This window comes from Ipomoea nil, unplaced genomic scaffold, assembly GCF_001879475.1.
Source record: "Ipomoea nil cultivar Tokyo-kokei standard unplaced genomic scaffold, Asagao_1.1 scaffold2279, whole genome shotgun sequence".
In the NCBI taxonomy this organism is placed as follows: domain Eukaryota; kingdom Viridiplantae; phylum Streptophyta; class Magnoliopsida; order Solanales; family Convolvulaceae; genus Ipomoea; species Ipomoea nil.
Genome location: NW_017618707.1, coordinates 2339806 through 2364123, shown reverse-complemented (window position 1 = coordinate 2364123; position 24318 = coordinate 2339806). Strand labels below are relative to the sequence as shown.

At 31.8% G+C, this 24318-nt stretch overlaps 1 protein-coding gene across 1 annotated transcript; it reads left to right on the top strand.

Annotated features, from left to right (window-relative positions):
- LOC109150520 (malate dehydrogenase 1, mitochondrial) lies at positions 1-2777 on the top strand. The gene is made up of 7 exons (XM_019298448.1): positions 1-392; positions 868-1041; positions 1137-1305; positions 1428-1489; positions 1584-1705; positions 2118-2235; positions 2370-2777. The coding sequence occupies exons 1-7, from the start codon at positions 141-143 to the stop codon at positions 2508-2510; spliced, it is 1038 nt and encodes a 345-aa protein (XP_019153993.1). The 5' UTR covers positions 1-140; the 3' UTR covers positions 2511-2777.
- Positions 2778-24318: the final 21541 nt, after the last annotated feature.

Below are 24318 nucleotides of genomic sequence, written 5' to 3'. Positions count from 1 at the left end.
CACGAACATTTTCAATCGCCACCACAATAAATACACAACAGTTGTACACTAAAGCCCTCTTCCCACCTCTACTTTCGCCAAGAACAGTCGAGACCTCTTTCATTTTCTTCACTCCATTTCTAAGATCGCTTGAGATAGAAATGAGATCATCAATGTTGAGATCCCTTCTCAAAAACTCTGTTTCCGATGGTTCTCGCGTCGCGCGCCGCGGGTTTGCGTCGGGGTCCGCCCCCGAGCGGAAGGTCGCCATCTTGGGAGCCGCCGGAGGGATCGGCCAGCCGCTCTCTCTGCTCATGAAGCTCAATCCTCTCGTATCTCACCTCTCCCTTTTCGATATCGCCGGGACTCCTGGCGTCGCTGCCGATGTCAGCCACATCAATACCAGATCTGAGGTATCACTCTTTGATCTCATTAGGCTGTTGTTCTAGTAGATCTCTGCTGTGAATTATTTTTTTGTCTGGTTTGTTGGCGTATGTTGTGGTTTACTGTTTGATTTCCTGGAATTTTTGAAGCTCTGTGTACAATCGGTACTGGTTTGTTTATTTATAGAGATTCGATCTCAGTTTTGTTTGAGTGATCTTGTTTAATTACATTGAATGTCTGATTTGTGCTATAGGTTTTATTCAATTACGTGCCTAGTTGAGTTCTGTTATGGATTCTTATTTGATTTGTTTTCCAGTCTCGAGGCCTCTAGGGTTTTAGAATTTTAGGCTTTGATTTCTGAGTTTCTGCCTTTTTGAAATTCTCTATAAAAACAGTACCACTTTCACCATTTGAAGATCATGGATCACAGTTTTGCTTTATTTTGTTTAATTACTTTCAATCTCATTCTAATTTTGAAGGTTGTTTTTTGCTTTGTGTGGATAGGTGGTTGGGTTTTCGGGAGATGAAAACCTTGGCAAGGCTCTGGAGGGAGCTGATGTTGTCATCATTCCAGCTGGTGTTCCCAGGAAGCCTGGAATGACCCGTGATGATCTCTTCAACATCAATGCTGGCATTGTGAAGTCACTCTCTGCTGCCATTGCCAAGTATTGCCCACATGTGAGTATCTGGTTCCCAAACAAGCCTTTTGTGCATTGTCAAAATTTATAGGTATTGATTTTCTGAGCTAACACTTCTCCTGCCCAATATACAAGGCTCTTGTCAATATGATTAGCAACCCTGTAAACTCCACTGTCCCAATTGCTGCTGAGGTCTTTAAAAAGGCTGGAACATATGATGAAAAGAGACTCTTTGGGGTCACAACACTTGATGTTGTCCGGGCCAAGACTTTCTATGCTGGAAAAGCCAATGTTAACGTAGCTGGTATGATTTTTAATGCATGTCCATTTCACATATATTTTCTTATTTTAATATTTGTGGATTGTCAGAAATGGCATAGATTATCTTACTATTTTGCTCCTCTGCTATTTTGCTCCCATTTTCAGAGGTCAATGTACCTGTCATTGGTGGTCATGCAGGCATAACAATTCTCCCATTGTTTTCTCAAGTACTCTTACTTCTCTTTCATATTTCACATAAGTAAATAGTGTTCACATTTTTGACTTTTAGTATATTGACTTAGTTACATGTTAAAACTTTAGGCTACTCCACAAGCGAACTTAGCACATGATGTGATTGTTGGACTAACAAAAAGAACCCAAGACGGAGGTACGGAAGTTGTGGAAGCTAAGGCTGGAAAGGGTTCAGCCACCCTCTCGATGGCGTAAGTTTAAACTGATTGTTCCCATTTGATGTTATTATAAATCAAGATTCTCATAAATGCTCTAGAAAGTTAGTTTCATTTGCTGGAACAAAAATGTTAGGCTATTTCTGCCACTACCTGGAACCAAATAATTGGTATCCTTTGTTTGGGGAAAGAAGTGTGTGAGGGATGTGCGAGCGTGTCTCTCTATCTTGTCTTTGCACTTGCAAATGCTGTCTATATTATTTTGAAAAATCTTGATATTCTGAAAAGCAAGTTTTTGTTTGTCAATACTGAATACTTCTCCTGTTATGAAATGCTTTTTGTCTTTGCAATACATGCCACTCTCTCTTGTGTTTAGTTCTAAATACTTCCTGTTACTTCTGGTTCTATAACCATGTATTTGACCCTCTCATCATTGTGACTCTTGCAGATACGCCGGGGCCATATTTGCAGATGCTTGCTTGAAAGGACTCAATGGTGTTCCTGATGTTGTGGAATGTTCTTTTGTTCAGTCAACTGTCACTGAGCTTCCTTTCTTTGCATCCAAGGTATTTGAACTCTAACTAATGAATGTATATAATTCATACTTAGTTGTAGTCTCATCCCTATGAATGGACTGCAATTTTCCTTGGTTGGCCTATATACTGGTGTGATTCTAAGGCGGAAATTGTTCCATTATCAGGTGAGACTTGGCAAAAATGGCGTGGAGGAAGTGCTAGGGTTGGGTTCTCTCACAGACTTCGAGAAGGAAGGGCTAGAGAAACTTAAGCCTGAGCTGAAATCTTCTATTGAGAAGGGAATCCAGTTTGCCAACCAGAACTAAGAAATTCTCCCCTTTTGCCATTTGAGTGATTCACAATTTTGAATAATAATTTCGAGCAATTGTTGTCTACTCGGATTTTAGAGACTGCCAGTTTCTTAGATTTAGCTATTTAAAATTGAAGCAGACTAAGGATAGATGAAATACTGGTTCAAATAATTTGTGGAATGAACTGATCATGATATATAATTTGTCTTTTGCCTACTTTGTACTTGTCCTTGTTTACCACTGAATTGTTAGTGATGAAAACCTGAACATTTGTCTGTACCAGATGACACAATTTTTTTTTTTTAAATTTATTTATTTGTCTCAATCTTCTCGTGCTTTTTAAGCAAGGTGTTTTTTTTTTTTTTTTTTTTTTTTTTTTTTTTTTTCCTTCATGATGAAAAACGTCATATTTAATTATTGGTGAAAAAGGTGAACATTATCTTTTGTGGTTGAATTGATATTTGAATTTCTTGTTTATCGTAAATCTGTGTTTGAATTTGACTTTATACTTTAATTTAGAATAAATATCATTTTTAGTCCCTTGACAATAATATATGTATCAATTTTAATTTTTGATTATTAAAATTTTTAAATTAAGGTATGACTATTTAATTTGTATTACATTTGGCAGAAAAATTTAATGACAGGACTAAATGTGATACAAATTGAATAGTCATGCACTTAATTTGAAAATATTAATAGTCAAGGATCAAATATGATACAAATTGAATAGTCATGTACTTAATTTAAAAATTTTAATAATTAAAGACAAAAGTTACTATATGTATTATAATTGAGGAATTGAAAATGATATTTTCTCTCTAAAGAACATCTCATTTCAAAAGATCGACTAGTTCAATACGTTGAAGAATCACTCAAGATTAAGTTCCACTTTAGCGTATTTTTGAGTGACGTGTGTAATTAAGTTCCACTTCAGCGTATTTTTGAGTGATGTGTGTGATGATAAGAGAAATTTTAATACCCAAATCCAAGACTTTAGCATATTTTTGTTTTAGTATCGTTGTGGAATTGACTTTTGGATATTTCCGAGTTTATACTATGATCAAATCTGTATGTTGGACCAATCACAACCATCTCTAGCGGTGTCTGTTGAAAAGTTTTAGCATAAATTACATTTTAAATGACTATTTTGTAGTACAAACATATGTAGGGCACTGAGGTGCACTTTTGACTTAGATCAGATCAAAATGGATTTGAATTAATCAAAGTGAGACGAAGAAATTGATATATTATATTGTATGTTTAAAATGGATAATGGATGAATGAAAAATTGATTTACAAAATATACTGATTTAGGGATGACAATTCTACTCCCACCCGATGGTTCCCCACATCCCCACCCCAATGAATATTAAAATACTTGCACGATTTGGGTAATGTGTGTGATGATAAGAGAAATTTTTTATACACGCGCGGGTTCTGTACGCTTAAACCACGCACCTAAAGTTTTAAAATGACGCACTTTAAGTTTCAACAATGATGCACCTTAAGCATACAAATAACGCACCTTAAGAAGGAAATTAAAATAACACACCTTAAGAAGGAAAACCACACACTTAAAGCTTTAGCCCGACGCACCTTAAGTTTCAACAACTGACTCACCTTAAGCACACAAACAACACACCTTAAGAAGGGAAACCACGCAGCTTAAGAAGGAAAATGTTAAGAATCTGGGAGCCAACAATGACTGAGCTATTAATAAATTTTGGTGCCGATATAATTTAAATTAAATTAGTTTTTGAGTTATTATATAAATTATTTAGTAAGTTAAGTTGGGAATTAAATAGACTGTTTGTTGATTAATTCCTACATAATTAATAATTGTTAGTTAGGATTAGAGTAACTTTAGGGAATTTTAGTTATTTTGGTTCCTCATTAATTGTCATTTATCTAGATTAGTTTGTTGTAGTTGTTAGGATTTCAAGGATTCTACTACTACAAATGTTGCTCATCTTATATGAATGAGATAGATTATGAAGTTAAATGAATGAAAGAAATGCTAAGACATTCTTTATTGTCTCTCATGTGATTTGAGAGGTGTTCTTTTAGGCTCATCAAGATAATACCAATCTTGTGGTGCCGTTCATTCCTTATCACCTAAGACCAATGTTGAAAAAATCGCTAGGCGCCGATTAATCGGCGCCTAGGCGCGATTTTTGCATCAGTGCCTAAGACCAAGGTGTGGCGGAAATATCCTTATTAAAAACACCAAAAATAATCCCTTAACCAGCCCTATAAGCCAAATATCATCTCCCGCATGCACCCCAAATAAACCTTAGTTCTTGTTGATGTTGTTTTTGTGAGGAAAAGATCGGGCGAATTCGTCCCCGGGGGATCCGTATCATTTGTGCTGATTAATTCCCACATAATTTACTAAATAATTTATATAATAACTCAAAAACTAATTTAATTTAAATTATATCGGCACCAAAATTTATTAATAGCTCAGTCATTGTTGGCTCCCAGATTCCTAACAGAAAACCACGCACCTAAAGTTTTAGATTGACGCACTTAAGTTTTCAACACCTGACGCACCTTAAGTCACACAGTACAAAAACACTCACCTTAAGTATAGAGTCCACGCACCTTAAGAAGAAAAATCACACACATTAAATTTGACCTAGATGCAAAAAGACCAAATTGACATCGTGCATTTTTTAATCATTGTTAGTCAAAAACGTTGATTTAGACAAGATCAATGGCTCATATTTAACCGCACAACCGCACTGAAAATCCATATATATATATATATATATATATATATATATATATATATATATATATATAATACTTTTGTTATTAGTATTCACTTATTATATAAGTTTATGCATCTTGTATAGTTAAAAAAGCATAACACATTAACATCTCATTGTCTAAGTTTTATTTTTTAAAATTGTTTTTAATGGAATTTTATTTGTATGTTTGTGTATAGAAGAACATTGGAACTAAATAATGGACTATAATTTGTAATCATTGTTTGATTCTATTGATTATTCTGAAAACAAAAAAATGTAGGGAGAATAATTTTAAGAACAATTAGGGTGTGTTTGGTTGGTGGGTTTTGCCTATAGGAATGGGTATAAAAGTGATTGTTGTTGTTTGGTTGATAGATTTTTAGAATACTACTATGGGTTTCGAATACTCCATCAATTGAAAAACCCATACCCAAATACAATAAGGATTTCATTCCCTTATTCATTTTCAAGCATTACTATTAGTAACCATTCCCATTCCACCCTACTACCAAACATGTTAAATACTTTCACCAAAACCCATTACTATTACCAAGTATTTGATATCCATTCCGATTCCGATTCCTATGTGCGAACCAAACACACCCTTAGTTATTATCCTTATGGTTCTTTAATCTGGTTATTGTTGTAGTTATAATATTCACTAACACCAATGGATTGCGCACACTTACTATAGTAATCATTGCATGCTATGTTAATTTGGACTAAATTTTATTAATCTATGTAATGATTTTGTTGGAATAGGGTATAAAGGTACAGAGCGAGACGTAAGAAAATAGTAATATTATTGCTCGTGACGCTAGACTCAAAAGAGTGCATACAAAGCCCGCTATACTGGTCCAAAATGGCGGCCAAATAATAAATAAATAATACAAGCTATAGTCTAAGGAATGGACTAAGAATAATATCGTAGCTACTAGGAATTCCCTAGTGTATCGGTTAAAGGTTAGGAACTTATACCACTGAACAAAGGGGATTAAGTGATCCAAGGTATGATGTCTTATGGAGGGAATAAAGGTGCCTATTTATAGTGTGGAGAGCCATGCGGATGGTTAATAAATGTACGACATCATTAGCTAGTCTTCAATCTTGGACATACATGTATCCCCCCACTACCTGCATGCCATTGATTTTTACACAGATAAATAAAACATCCTACCTTTTAATACATACGATATGATGTGTGGTAGCTTGGTACGTGGTTTATAACTCATGTTGTTATGCTTGAGGTTGTTGGTTTGATATCTGGTCACTTGGTAGCAGATCATGTAACATTTTGCTACATGCTTCCTTTTTCACCCCTTTGGGCCAAGACTTATTCAATAAAATGGACTCCAAGGTCTCATGTCCCCATCACTATCAATATTAAAATACGAAATCTTTTTAATAATTATATTTTCACTTCTATTAGAGAAGTATCTATGTGACCATTATTTGTTATTGATCCTTTCAAGTGCCCTTACATAAAAAAAGGTGAAATTTTGGCGAGAGAAGAAAATTTTAATTGAATTTAGTCAACTTGAATAAATTGAAAGACCAAAAGCGATCAAATTAATAATTGATAATAAAAGAATATAATATTATTATAATCAAGGAATTACAAATTGAATCAATTTTTTTTTAAAGATTGCATGAAATAAAGTTTCATGTTCGAACAACATTGATGTGTGTGCATATGTGTGTGCGCGTGCGCGCACGTGTGTGTGTGTTCAACCTTATAAAAAAAATTCGTGTGATAATTAAATTGTAGTTAAAAAATCTTATTAGATTTAAGTGCAATATTAATGATTAGACTTGCAGGTTGGTATTGTCCGCACCTACAAAATCCCCTTAGGGGCAGGTATAGGGTATGAATTTAATTACCTGGACAGGTGCGGGGATTGGGGTGAGAGTGCAGGTGTAGGGGTATGGAATATATCTCCCGCATCACTTCGCTCCACTGCCATTCCTAAACCCATTTGACTTGGAAAATGGAGATAGGAAAGGTTAAAAGTAGCATTTTGTCTCACATCGGAATGAGAATTGAGTTTGCACTAGTATATATATAATTCGCTTTTAGAAGAAGTTTGAATTGTATAGCATAAAAGCTCTCTATTGCGCGTAGGAGTGGTGCAAATCAAGTCTCAAAATGTGTTTGAAAAGGGTTTGCAACCTGCTTTGGGCATTTTTCCAACAAATTTGACCACTGACAAAGAGTTTACCAAGAAGTGAATAACCTTTTTAATTTAGATGTTAAAGTCATTGTTTATTGTTAATTTTTATCATCTCCTATAAATACCTTGGTGTTAAGCAAATTGTTTGTTGCTGATATAGAAGAACATTTCTTTGCTCGGGAGGAGTGTCCTTATCTATGATCGTAAGATAAGAAGATATAGCAGTCCTTAGACCGAGAAGGGAAGCCTCATCATGTACGATCATAGGATCTGGAAAAGCGAATGACCATTAAACCCCTAGCCCAAACGTGGCATAAGAAGAGAAACATCCTCAATAGCGACCTCTCGAGATCACAAGAATGATCCCTAGGTGACTAGCCCGAGCAGGGCACAAAAGGAGAACCGTCTTCCTAGATGACCGAACAGATCAAAGGGATAAAATCCTTAGACCGATAGTATAGCACCGGTAAATACACCGCCCCGAGCAAGGTCTCAGGCGGGAGAAAGCCGATTCAGATCGGCGCCTAAACCAACCTTTAAGTGGTACTCTCGGTTCATAAACCGAGCATAAAAAGGAGAAAACACCCTGTTCAAATGATTTCGGGTTTTAAAACACATCATAATGATTAATATGGATAATCAAAACTAACCAAACGCGATCGGCTACGCTAAGAACGATCTTAAAACCAAGTAATCTGGGTCATGGTTTGACCAAGCACAAAGTAACTACGACCGATCAGCCCGAGTAAAGGGCCTTTGGAGAAGCGTTCCCACTTATGATCAATAAGATTAATAAAGGTCTCCAGACCGATTAGCCCAAGTAAAGGGCCTTGGGAGAAGCGTTCCCGCTCATGATCGATAAGATCAATAGAGGCCCCTAGACCGTGAATACATCCAATCTCTTGATTGGTAAAACTTGATCACTAGACCACAGCAAATTCGATCCCTAGATCGTGAGTAAACCCAATCCCTTATTTGGTAAAATTATTAGACCTCTAGATCATGGTCAATTCGATCTCGCGGTCGTCCAAAAGATTGCACTCATTGTTGTATTCTTTTTCCCCTAGCGAGGTTTTTTCCCACTGAATTTTTTTGTCTAAGGTTTTTTTAACGAGGCAACCAACGTAAATCACGTCCCCTATGCTCAACTCAGACTCAAGGGACTCGTCACAGACTATGTGATCGAATTTTCCAGCCCGAACCCTTCCTCATTAGCTCGACGTCATGGCACAGACTAGGGGGTTACTTGATAAGGATTATTACCCCCGGGTATACCTCCCTATACGTTTGGAGCATCTGCTCGGTATTCGAATCAAGGTCGAGTGTCCATTAAGAAATATTTTATTGTTGAAGGGTAAGGGCCATCAGGGCCCTAAAAATGGACATTTATTTTATAAAAAAAATGAACAATTTAATTATCAAGTGTATGTGAAATTATTTATTTATTTATTTTGATAATCTAATTATTATACAATTTATTTTTAAAATTGAACATTTGTTTATTCACAACAGTGATGGTGGCTATGGAATGAAGCTCAATATTAGCATTTATGAGCTTTGTTAGCAAGGTTAAACCCCAATCGAATTATATTAATGATACAGTAGTTGACTTCGTAATCACAACCTTTCAAGATCGACTCCTTGTGAAAACTATAATCTTCTTAGTTTAAGCTAGTAAGCTATGATCTATCCGCAATTCAACACATAAATAGGAGAGTGATGAAGTTTGATTTTTAAAAAAAATACTTAATTAAGATTTTTACTGATCGAATTGGTTTGCTGGTAAAATCACCAAATTCATTTACTATTCCTTAGCTTTACTGTGATATTTACCTAATTCTTATTGCATTTGGATGAAGATGACACCAATAATAATAATAATAATAATAATAATAATAATAATAATAATAATAATAATAATAATAATAATAATAATAGTAATAATAATAATAGTAATAATAATAATAGTAATAATAATAATAATAATAGTAATAATAATAATACTAGTAATAATAATAATAAAGCTATGATCTATCCGCAATTCAACACATAAATAGGAGAGTGATGAAGTTTGATTTTTAAAAAAATACTTAATTAAGATTTTTACTGATCGAATTGGTTTGCTGGTAAAATCACCAAATTCATTTACTATTCCTTAGCTTTACTGTGATATTTACCTAATTCTTATTGCATTTGGATGAAGATGACACCAATAATAATAATAATAATAATAATAATAATAATAATAATAATAATAATAATAATAATAATAATAATAATAATAATAATAATAATAATAATAAATAATAATAATAATAATAATAATAATAATAATAATAATAATAATAATAATAATAATAATAATAATAATAATAATAATAATTAATAATAATAATAATAATAATAATAATAATAATAATAATAATAATAATAATAATAATAATAATAATAATAATAATAATAATAATAATAATAATATAATAATAATAATAATAATAATAATAATAATAATAATAATAATAATAATAATAATAATAATAATAATAATAATAATAATAATAATAATAATAATAATAATAATAATAATAAATAATAATAATAATAATAATAATAATAATAATAATAATAATAATAATAATAATAATAATAATAATAATAATAATAATAATAATAATAATAAAATAATAATAATAATAATAATAATAATAATAATAATAATAATAATAATAATAATAATAATAATAATAATAATAATAATAATAATAATAATAATAATAATAATAATAATATAATAATAATAATAATAATAATAATAATAATAATAATAATAATAATAATAATAATAATAATAATAATAATAATAATAATAATAATAATAATAATAATAATAATAATAATAATAATAATAATAATAATAATAATAATAATAATAATAATAATAATAATAATAATAATAATAATAATAATAATAATAATAATAATAATAATAATAATAATAATAATAATAATAATAATAATAATAATAAATAATAATAATAATAATAATAATAATAATAATAAATAATAATAATAATAATAATAATAATAATAATAATAATAATAATAATAATAATAATAATAATAATAATAATAATAATAATAATAATAATAATAATAATAATAATAATAATAATAATAATAATAATAATAATAATAATAATAATAAATAATAATAATAATAATAATAATAATAATAATAATAATAATAATAATAATAATAATAATAATAATAATAATAATAATAATAATAATAATAATAATAATAATAATAATAAATAATAATAATAATAATAATAATAATAATAATAATAATAATAATAATAATAATAATAATAATAATAATAATAATAATAATAATAATAATAATAATAATAATAATAATAATAATAATAATAATAATAATAATAATAATAATAATAATAATAATAATAATAATAATAATAATAATAATAATAATAATAATAATAATAATAATAATAATAATAATAATAATAATAATAATAATAATAATAATAATAATAATAATAATATAATAATAATAATAATAATAATAATAATAATAATAATAATAATAATAATAATAATAATAATAATAATAATAATAATAATAATTAATAATAATAATAATAATAATAATAATAATAATAATAATAATAATAATAATAATAATAATAATAATAATAATAATAATAATAATAATAATAAATAATAATAATAATAATAATAATAATAATAATAATAATAATAATAATAATAATAATAATAATAATAATAATAATAATAATAATAATAATAATAATAATAATAATAATAATAATAATAATAATAATAATAATAATAATAATAATAATAATAATAATAATAATAATAATAATAATAATAATAATAATAATAATAATAATAATAATAATAATAATAATAATAATAATAATAATAATAATAATAATAATAATAATAATAATAATAATAATAATAATAATAATAATAATAATAATAATAATAATAATAATAATAATAATAATAATAATAATAATAATAATAATAATAATAATAATAATAATAATAATAATAATAATAATAATAATAATAATAATAATAATAATAATAATAATAATAATAATAATAATAATAATAATAATAATAATAATAATAATAATAATAATAATAATAATAATAATAATAATAATAATAATAATAATAACCGATACATTTGAATATTTGATAAACAAACCTCTACGCTACGTATAATCTTGGTAGTTGTTGGCCCTGTTTGGTAAAAATTGGCCTATAGGTCAATTTTGGCTTATTTAACCACTATTAATTGTTTGATTTAATTAAAATATCAATATAAATGTTTGGTTAATTAGCTTTTTACAACTTCAAAAGGCTAAAATTCAAAAAGTTATTTCAAGCAACTTTTTCAATTAGCTTTTTAAGAAAAGAAATTATACCAAACAGCTATCAGCTAACAGCTAATTTACTAAACAGTTTTCTACAATCAGCCAATGTTATCAACTATTTATACCCTCTAATTAACACAATCAACTAACAGCTAACAACCATTTTACCAAACAGGGCCGTTGTCTAAATATGTGGAGATGCGAAAACAATAGAAACCCTAAAATCATAAAAAACGATGGAAATGAAAGATCTGGCTAGCTAGTCCAATATAAGAACGTACCAAACAATAACTAAACTAAACTACTGATGGAATTGAATACGTTTTGCAATTGCATACCTAGTCGTTTATGGAATGCCCCATGCCAGGGCTACGACCAGGTGTAGTAGGACGAAAGAAGTTGGTTCGATCGAGAGTACGAGGAACAACAAGAACAGCAAACAACATCGTCAACCATAACCCTAAATCCTAAACCACTACTCCAACAGTAATTCCACAATTCGTACTGCATTTAGTTCAAAGGCAACTAATTAACTTAATAAACACCATAAAGTACAACTTAACTTAACTCTTCGACATAATTATTTTCCGGAAATTGGAATACTGTGAAGAGAATTTAGATGACACAACTTAACGTTAATGGTGCTTAGGGTCAGGTCCTCCAGGACTAATCCTGTCAATTAACAATGTATTCAACTCGAACTCCTCCACTTATAGTGACCTTTATAATCTCCTGAGCTTGCTCCATCAATGCACCTTTCTTCTTCGGGTCAAGCCCTCCAGGACTAATCTTGTCAACATTATTGTATTCAAATCGAACTCTTGCACTTATAGTGGCCTTTATAATTTCTTGAGCTTGCTCCATCAATGCACCTTTCTTGTTAAGAACTACTGGAGTTTGGAAGAGAAATCGAGTTTTGCAGCCTAAACCTGCAACCAAAACAAGCAGGAGGCACACCCAAAACCTAACCAACCCAGCCATGGATAAGCAAATATTAAAAGATTGAAAAGTTATAAGGTTTTGATAGAGTAACTCTAATATGGGTATGATAGGTAGTTAGGTCAGCTCAGAATTGCATGAAGACTGGGGTTTATATAGGATTATAGGGCTAGCTGTTGGCTGAAGGTGGCTAAATTTCATAGTATTTTAATGAAGATGGGGACAAATGCTTGAATAAGAATTCCACTTCCATCCACTTCATGAAATGGCCGGTGCTTTATCTATCTCGAGTAGCTAGATATCAATTTTTTCATGGACTTTGAAATTTATTTACGTACTAACCAATAATCTTGATGATGTGCAAAGACAAATTTTGGCTCTTCTTGCACTTAATTTCTTGCTTTAGTTGAGTCATATACCAATCATTTATAGTTTGAGTGACAGAACTTGAATTTGCTTGCGTTGAAAGAATGATCGAGTTTAATGAAAATTCAAGTTCAAATGACATTATAATGTATTTGAAAATAAAATAATTATATTTATGTACTTGTATAGTTTAAAATATCTAGTACTAAAAAAAAATATCTACTAAATATAATAAAAATCAATAATGTTAGGGTTATAACGGGAATAAAATTTGTGTTAGGGTAATAGGACTATGTTTTGGCACGCCTAATTGAAAAGCTAGCTAAAAGAAAAATTGAAAAATTAGTAGCTAATAAGCTAACTAATTGAAATTAAAGTGTTTGGTAAAATTAAATGTTGAATTAGCTGATAAGTGTAAAAAGACAAAATTATAAACTAAGATATTCGTATTTTGATCAATGGACGAGATAACCTGGAAATAGTGGCTGAGTTTCTTTGCGGTCATGTCCATCGTGAATATGGCTTTCTCGGTGGGTGAATACATGAGTTAGGCTCCTCGGAGGGGTCGGCTCACGTAGTAGACATGGCGTTGTGTTCCAGTATCATCCTAGACCAGCATGGAGCTTATTGCGAATTGTGAGATGCCCAAGTATAAATATTAGGCCTCCCCCTTCTTGGGCTTAGCTAGAATGGGTAGTGATATCTAGTAGGTCTTGAGGTCATCGAAGGCCTTCTGGAACTCCGGGAACCACTCAAGTCATGTGCTCTTCTTGAGGACCTCGAAGAAGGGTAAGGACCTCTCGGCCGACCTTGGAGACTCCATGTCTAGGATGGCCTTGACCTTGTCAGGGTTGGGCTCAATGCCCCTCTTTAATTTGAGATCACCATGTAGCCCAAAAATTCCCCCCATGCATCCCAAAAGTACACTTCTTGGGGTTAAACCGCAAATTAAAACGTTTCATAATAGAAAATATCTCGGCAAAGTCATTGACGTGGGGCTCGGTCTCGGCACTCTTGACTATCATGTCGCTGACGTATGCCTCCATGTTGTGGCCAAGACCTTGGCTACCATCCTTGTGTTTGTGGCCCCTGAATTTTTGAGCCTGAAGGCTATGATTTGGTAATAGAAGACCCCTTTGGGATTCGTGAAAGCCGTTTTCTCTTCGTCATCCTTGTGCATTAAAATTTGGTAGTACCCCCCGAAAGGCATCTAGGAAGCTCATAGGGCACGCCTTGCTGACTCGTCCACAAGCTGGTCGATATTGGGTAGAGAGAAGGAGACCATGGCGTAGGCCTTGTTGAGGTCAATGTAGTCCATGCACATCCTCCATGTGGGTGGCTTCGGGGAGAGAACCACCATGGTAAGCCACTCAGGGTACAAGACCTCCTTGATGTGCACGATCTCGAGGAGAGTATTGACCTCCTTCCTCATGAACTCCCTCATCTCCACGGAGAGGTACCTCTTGCGCTGTTGGACCAGCTTGCTGTGGGGTCAACGGCTAGCCTGTGTGATGATGTCTCGGCTAAGGCCCGACATGTTCTTGGGTCCCCACACAAATACATCCTTGTAGCTCTTGATGGTGTCCTGAATCTGAGCTCGAAGCTCGGGCGGGAGGCCGGTTTCTACCTTCACGCGATCGAAGCGACTGAGGTCCAAGACGAACTCCTTGGTTTCCACCACGGGCTCGGCTCGTGGTCGGCCTTCCTCCTCCTACAGTGCCTTCTCAGCTATGGTATGGACTTGGAGGTCTCGCTTCCCTATTTAGCGGCATGCTCGTATGTAGCAGCTCCAGTTGACCTTTTAGTCTCCCCTCCCCCCCCCCGGGTGACTCCGACTCCTGTTGAGTTTGGAAACTTGAGGCACAAGTGCTCCATGGAGATCATGCACCTGAGGTCGTCTAGAGCGGGTCGACCTAGGGGTGGGCATAATTCGGGTTCTACCCGAAAATTTCAATTCAGGTCGGGTGAATTTGAAATCGGGTCCGACCCGAATTAAAACCGAAAAATTGTATATATTTCGGTTCGAGTCTCGGGTACAGATTTTTTATTTCGAATCCGACCCGAGGCCCGAAGTGTTGGTCTACGTATAAAATGCTTGTAGGCATTAGCTTAGCAGAGTGGGCGAGTGGTAGTGTAGCTTGTAGGTACTAGGTAGGGGTTTCTTACTTTTCTCTGCAAACATGTAACCCATTTTCTCAAACCCATTTCCCCTCTCTCTACTTAGCTTCTCGCCGACAACCATGGAGGAAAACACATGTTTGAGATCTATTTCTTCTCTCCCTTGAGCTTTCAATTCTTCAGCAGTTTAGCAAGTCACCGGCTACCACCATGGTTCATATGGTGATTTTGGTCTCCATCGTCCATTGCTATCTTAAATCGCCAAATTGGTGACCATCACTATCTTAAATCGCCGAATTGGTGACCATCACTATCATGTATATTCCTCTGCTCTATACTCTTCTTTCGATTTTTTTGTCATGCTATTTGTATTCATTAATTCACAATAACATCGTAATGGTTTCTATGTTTCAATACAGAGTATTATCTTCTCCTTCCAAAATTTGTCTCTCATATCTCTAAACTTTTCAGTCTTATCGAATAAATCTTACAATTTATTTTTACTGAATCTTGATTCACTTGTTTGTTTATTTATATATTTAATTTTGGAGTCATTAACTAAAGTGATTATGCTTTAATTTATATGTCACTTATTTATATATTTAATTTTGGGCATTATTCTCTATTATTAATGATGGTTAATTTATTACACAGGCAACAAGACAAGGCTATTCAAGAAGGTAAACAAGTCACTACTTTGGGGAGACTGGAGAGCAAGTGGTTTATGTTCTTTGGAATGTTAAAGGGTGAAGCAGCAATAGTAACTAGTAATTACACTTAGTTACACTTAGTAGTAATGAATGATACGTGTAATTGATAGTGTAAAAACTCATATGGAATTGCGTGAAACTTGATAAAATTCAAATTCTTGGGAAGCTAAAAGACTTAATTATTAAAGCAGATTCTTGGTAATGTACAACATTTACTACGAAGTACTATTTTTAATTATGATTTCGGGTGGTATAGTTCAAACCCGATTATAGTCCGACCCGAAGCACCCGAACTCGAACCATAGTGCTATTATTTCGGTTCGGACTTGGATGGTAGAATAGGGGACCCGAACATTTCTGGTACCTGAATTTTTAGTCGGGTCGAACCCGAACCCGACTCGTGCCCACCCCTAGGTCGGCCTAGTATAATGTTGTAGGAATAGTTGATCTTCACCACCATGAACTTCGATCCACCTCCCACCTCTTGACATGGGGTGATGTACCTATCTTTACCTCGATACCGTCTCGATGGAGTGTCTCGTGAATTCGGATAGTGGGGTCCTTACCTGCCCTAGTTGTTTCCTCAGCAGCCCCAGTTGGGCGAAAATGTCATAATACATGACGCTTACTGAGTTGCCTGTGTTAATCAGTACACTGTAGACAATCACATCGTTGATTTCAACCTTGACTACCAGGGCATCTCTGTGGGGGAGGGGACCATTTGGGAGGTCGTCGTTGGTGAAAGTAATGGGCTCCTTCCTCGGGCTCTTCTCATGCCGGAGTTGTACGACTTCACCCACATAGAGGCTTCTTGCCAACCTCTTCATTTTTTCTGGTGTGTCCCTGCCCTTTGGTCCTCTAAAGATGACATGAATGACCAACTTCTTCTGGGGGTGGGGATTATCTAACTCCTTTTCCTCCTCTCCAGTGAGTTGACCGAGCTCTCTCTTGCGTGACGCTAGGGCAAATGGTTCGGAGCCGCCGCCCTTCTTCTATACGTTGCTCGAGCCCTGCCCCTGCCCTGGTCTCTTCACAAACTGCCCAAGTTATCCCTGCTGGATGAGCTCCTCAATTTGGCGGTTAGGAGGAAGCCTTAGTATAAAGTAGTTCATTATTATCTTGTTAAGACATCGATCAACCAATTCATTCACTTGTAATTATCTTACAACATCCATTAGTACATGATTTATCTCCGTGACACATATTTCTTATCTTTTCCATTATATTATCGATATCATTACCCATTTATTTATTATTATTGGGTTCAGTACGTACATTTGGGTCACATGGGTTAATTTAGTCCATCAATGATAAATATATGTAAAATTATAAACAAATGAATAAATTACTACAATGTAGTAGAGTCTATTCAAAAAATAAAAAATAAAAATAAACAAATGAACAAATTAATTATCAAGTGTATGTGAAATTATAGTATTTATTTATTTATTTATTTTATTTTGATAATCTAATAATTATTATACAATTTAATTTTAACATGGACATTTATTTAGTTATGTAACGTGATTCTTTTCTACAATCTAATAAGAGCCAATAAAGCTATGCTCCTAATGGGAACTAAAAAATGTTGGTATAATTGTTTGTTGAAATGAATGCTTCATATTATTTTGATTTTATTATTTTATTATTTTTCCTATTTACCATCTATTATATCATTTACTTTTCCTAAATACCATTGTACTCCGTTAGTATAAACTTTAGTAACAGAGTATTCTGTTAATTATTTATTATTCTTAACTTGTTGATTTTCAAATTCCATTCCAATCAAAACATCTTAGGTTCAAATCCCATCACAATCAAAATTGACATTATATGTTAGAGTCATAGAGTGTATTAAAAATATATAATATAAAATTTAACTTGAACTTTGGCCAATTAATTACAATCACGCATTGGGCATTGATGAAACAATACGCCTAATTTGTAGTATATATTCAACACGTACATATGAGAAATTATGTCTATTGTCATTGTCTTTTTTGGGAAGGATGATTTGGTTCTGTTTTTGAAGGTGCATTGCACCAAGCTATTAAAATTGTAATGAAGCACACTAGACTAGATAAAATCAAGAATTCATTTCTGGCAGAAGTGACAACAATAGGAAACATGGATCACCACAATTAATAGGGTTTTGTGTTCCAAAAACTATGCTTAGGTTACTATCTAGTGAGGGTGCTTTCCTCTAAAATTGTTATTGCACCCGTTAATCCAACATTTCTGCCATTCTTGAAATATTTAATTTTATGAAAAATTTGATAATCTTGCATAGATATACGCTAGAATACCAAATGATACTTTGATAAATTCTGAAACACAAATTTGAAAAGAGTTAATACCAAAAATCGTCTTCGACTATAGTGATTTTTCTCAATTTTGTCCTAAACGACTTTGGTGACTTAATGTAGTCCTAGAGTTTTGTGTTTTTACTCAATTTCGTCTCAGACTTTTGTGTTTTTGCTCAATTTAGTCCCCCATTTGTTATTCCGTCCATTTGTTGTTAAATAAATAGACAATTCAGTAATTTTAATATTGGCATCTTTTTATTCATAGACATGTGAAGTGCGAAATCCCTCTTGTTTTACGAATTACTCCCAGAATCACTTCTAAAGTGCGAATATAAAATTTGATCCGTAGGTCTGAGAGTAACTCTGGGTGTAATTCGTGTAAGAAAGAGAGATTTCTCACTTCGCAGGTTGAAAGTAAAGAGAGGTCAATATTGATATTATTGAATTGTCCCTTTATTTAATACAAATTTGACGGAATAACAAACGGATGACTAAATTGAGCGAAACACAAAAGTCTGGGACTATATTAGGTCACCAAAATCGTTTAGAACGAAATTGAGAAAAACCACTATAATCGAGGACAATTTTGGATATTAACTCAATTTGAAAATACACATTAAGTATCAGACTATTCGCGTAATGCACGTGTGGTAACTAGTAATAACTATTATAAACATTAAAAAAAAAAATGGAAGTAAAAATGTGAGAACATATCGTGAAGCTCTTGTGCATGTTCGTCAATTTAGGTTTCTGAAAAACAGCCCTACATATTCTCTATAACCATATTTGATACTTGTTTCTCCCACATTTTTCTCACCAGCACCATTCACTAGAGTGATGGTGGATACCGAATGAAGCTTAATATTAGCATTTATGAGCTTTGTTAGCCAGGTCAGACGCCAACGGAATTATATTAGTGGTACAATTAGCTTAGTAATCACAAACTTTTAAGATGGGTTACTCCCTGTGAGAATTATATATGATCTTTTTAGTTTGAGTTGCTCAGCTATGGATAACTCGCAATTCAACACATAAATAAGAGAGCGATGAAGTTTGATCAAATTACTAATTAAGTTAAAAAATACTTATGATTTTTACTGATCGAATTGGTTTGCTGGTAAAATCACGAAATTCATTTACATTTATTCCTTAGCTTTACTGTGATATTTATCTAATTCTTATTGCATTTGGATGAAGATGACACCAATAATAATAATAATAATAGTGCACAAAATTAAACCACTACTCCAAGAGTAATTCGACAATTCGTACTGCATTTAGTTCAAAGGCAACTTAACTAATTAAACACCATAAAGTACAACTCCACCATATAAATATGCATGATGATAATATACAAACAAATACGATATATTATCCTCCATACTCATCACTGCATATTTTATGTTTCTTTCATGCACGGAGCACCCCACTAAGACAAGTATGTTAGTTGCAACATTATGAATTGTAATGGAGTGAGTAATTTTATATTGTAAATGCTGATTATACCATACAAATATTGAAGTCAACAACAATGAGATGGAATTGATGTTCAAAAGTTTGGGTGGCAGTGAAATCTGTAGTGACTATATGAGACTGTACATTGGATAAATTTGGACCAAATAGACTGTCCCATCAGGAGTCAAACTTAAAATCATGTGATTACCAAGTCAACAGTCTGACTAAGAGTTAATCATCATTTTGGTCTCTCAATTGTTTCCCAACTGTCAATGTAGTCTATAATTTTCGATTTCAACCAATTTGATCCTTGAATTGTTTAAAATTTCGTCAATTAAACCTTTTACAAGGAACAAAATGATAATTTCCACATTTTTAAAATTCCGTCAATTTGGTCACTGAAAGGGTTTATTAACGAAATTTTAAACAATTCGAGGATCAAATTGGTAGAAATTAAAAATTAGGAATTACATTGATAGTATGGAAATAATTGAGGGACCAAAATTTTGAATGGTCTGATTAATTTAGCTAGATCGACTTGTATCTAATTAATGCCACCATTTTGTTAATAATAAAAAAAAAATACTAAAAAAAAAAGTATTTTCATTTATAAACAGCAAATATCGAGCAGACGAGTTACATATATGCCTCCAAAGATGTGCTTGTCACAAACTACTTCAATGATTGGTCTGAAATTTAAAACAAAAACTTCAACCATAAAAGATACATGATTAAATTATAGGGCTAATTCCAATTGTAGTACTGTTTTCACTATTGACTTTTTTTCCCACTTTTGATTCATGAATTTAAATTGATTTTGTTTGATATTACTTTAAAAACTTGTCACTTTTAGTTCTCTAAATGCCAAATTTAATATTTGACTAAAACTAAAAGTAACAAATTTTCGAAGATCAAGATTGAATCAAAAGTATGAAAATGTAAAGTAATAGTTTGGCGAACTAAAATTGAATTCAACCTTATATATAATATAATGGACATAGGACTCTTCGACATTTATATACTCAATTATTTTCCTGAATGCATGCTATGAAGAAAATTTAGATGAAACAACTTAATTAACCCTAATGATGCTTAGGGTCAGGCCCTCCAGGACTAAGCCTGTCAACATTGTATTCAACTCGAATTCTTGCACTTATAGTGGCCTTTATAATTTCTTGAGCTTGCTCCATCAATGCACCTTTCTTCTTAAGAACTGGAGATGGGGGGAGAAGTCGAGATTCGCAGCCTAAACCTGCAACCAAAACAAGCAGGAGGCACACCCAAAACCTAACCAACGCAGCCATGGATGAGCAAATAAATTAAAAGAAAAGTTATAAGGTAGGGTTTGATCGAGTAACTCTAATATGGGTATGAAGGTAGTTAGCTCAGCTCAGAAATATTGCATGAAGTGTAGAAATGGAAAGGATGGTGGCTGGGTTTATATAGGGCTGAAGGTGGCTAAATTTCATAGTATTTTAATGAAGAAGATGGGGTCAAATGCTTGAACAAGAATTCCACTTCCACTTCATGAAGTGGCCGGTGCTTTTTAAGTTTGTCAAAGGTTATTTCATTTTTTTTCTTTGTTTTTTAACAAAAAAGAAAATGATAGGAAGGCTATATATATATATATATATATATATATATATATATATATATATATATATATATATATATATATATATATATATATATATATATAATCACACTCACATGCGAATGCTTCGCCCAGACGCGAAATAGGAATTAATTCTGTCCGTCCACGTGTCCAGATCTAATGGATGAGAAACACTGATTTTTTTTTAAAAAAAAAGTGCGGTGGCATTTTCGTAAATAATTGAACATCGAAGTGCAAGTAAAATGTATTACAAGTGCATGTAAAATGTATTATAGGTGCAAGTAAAAATTTACACTGAGCATCACTACTAAGTGCACCTATAGTTATAAGTAGTTGCACCCATAGTTCTAAGTAGTTGCACATATAGTTATAAGTAGTTGCATCAAGGTGCATGAATGTTTGCGGGTGGTTTTCAGGGGTATTACTACCCCTCTGAACTCAGATCAATGAATGTTAACAAGGTAAAATTACATGCACTTATAGGTGATAGTAGGTGCACCTATAGTTATAAGTAGTTGCACCTATGGTTATAAATAGTTGCACCTATAGTTATAAGTAGGTGCACCCAGGTGCATGAATGTTTGCGGGAAGTGAATGTTAACAAGGCAAAATTACATGCACTTATAGATGAAAGTATGTGCACTTGTAAGTGATTTTACTTGCACTTCAATGTTCAATTATTTACGAAAATGTCACCGTATTTTTTTTAATCTATTAGATCTGGACACGTGTCGCGCGCGGATTCGTTCGCATATTCCTTCCTGGGCACTTATTCGCACCTGAGTGCATCCATATATATATATATATATATATATATATATATATATATATATATGAGAGAACAAGTTGTTAGGAGAAAACCAAGAACCAATCTCAACTTTACATTTGGAAAAATTGGATTTACTAGATTTGATTTTTTTTTTTTTTAAATGCAGTGACATTTTCATAATTATCACCAACTTTATCCTACAAACTTAAATACTAAAATCTGTAATTTTCAGAAATTTTCATGTTTGCACATTTAGTACTAACATTTTGCACATTTAGTATTAATATTTTGGACATTTAGTATTAAAAGATTGCACTTGCAAAAAAAGCGAAAGTACATTGCACATAGAGTTTCGACTTTAGAGTTTATGATTGTGTTTTTTTGTTTTATTTAGTTTAGTGATTCATTTTTTATTGCTTAGCATCTAGCTTAGGATTTAGATTTAAAATTTAGCTTTTTTATTTATTTATTGATTTTATAAAATTTGCCAAGTTTGCATATTAAATTGTTAAAAATTGTATATTTAAGTGATCAAGTGTGTATAGTGAAGTTGATAATAATAATTATAAAATTATGATTGCATTTTTTCTTAATATCTGATTTGAATCATTAATTTTTTACAAATCTAAGACTGAGATTTGTTCTTAATTTTCTTCTAATAGTGTGTATGTTGTCATTGAATTCCACTTCTACTTCATGAAGTGGCCAGTGCTTTTTATGTTTGTCAAAGGTTATTTCATTTTTTTTCTTTGTTTTTTAACAAAAAAAAAAAAGAAAATGATAGGAAGGCTATATATATATATATATATATATATATATATATATATGTATGTATAACATGAATACATTCAATCTAAATACATTCAATCTACTACATTGATGCACACAAACTATTTCTTGATAGATTGTGTGCATTGTGTCTGGTATATTGGATTTTGTGCATTCATGTAGAAGATTTTGTGCATTCATATACAAGTTCGCAGTTCTTACCTAAGAAGTGGTTCTCACTTGAATGCAAGTCCAACGCAGTGAATTGTGTGCCTGAAATATTATATTGTGTGCATTCGTATAGTATGTAGTTGAAGGCTGATTCTCACTTGAACGCAAACCTTTATAGAGAAAAGAACATATGAGAACACACCCCCATCCAATAGAAAACTAGGAATCAATTTCAGTCTTATATTTGAAAAATTGAAAGAATCAAATCACTTTTTTTTTTTTTTTTTTTTAAATATGGTGACATTTTTATAATTATCGTCAACTTCACCATGCAACTTTTAACACTATATTATGCACTTCTCAGAATTTTCTAGAAATGTACATTATGTTATTAAAAAAATGCATGGTAAAGTATTTAAAAAGCGCATTGTATATATAATATTAAAAATTGCACCTTTACAAAATGTGAAAATGAACTTTACTTAGGGTTAGGGTTAGGGTTTTAGAGTTTATGATTGAGCTTTTTAATTTGATTTGGTTTAATGCATTTTACTACTTAGGGTTTAACGTTTATTATTTAAGTTTAAAAGTTAGTGTTTTTGCTGATATTTTTAAAAGAGTTAATTCCACCATAGGTCCATTGTCTTTGGTGACAATTTCAAATTTAGTCTCAGACTATCGTTTTTTCCATTTAACATCCTAGACTATTATTTTTGGAGACTTTTAGTCCTTCTCATCATGACTTTTCTTATTTTTAGTAAGGGCATTTTGTCTCTTCATATTTTTCTCTTTTGTTATTTTTCCTGTTTCAACCGATTTAATTGGTTAAGGACTTTACTAAAAACCGATTGAAAAATGTGAAACTAAAAGTCAAAGGTTATTTAAAGTTCTAAACCAATTAAACCGGTTGAAACCAGAAAAATAACAAAAGAAAAATATGAAAAGACAAAAATGTTGTTACTAAAAATAGAAAAGGTCATGAAAAGGACTAAAAATGTCCAAAAAATAATAGTCTAGGATGTTAAATGGCAAAAACGATAGTCTGAGACTAAATTTGGTATTACCACAAAAAACAATACACCTATGGTGGAACTAACTCTTTTTAAAGTTATCCAGAAATGCATTGTATGTTGTTAAAAAGTGCATAGTGATAGTATAACGTTTAAAGTTGCATGGTAAAGTTGGTGATAATTAAAAAAAAAAAAGAGAAATCACCATTTTGGTCCCTTAATTATTTTTC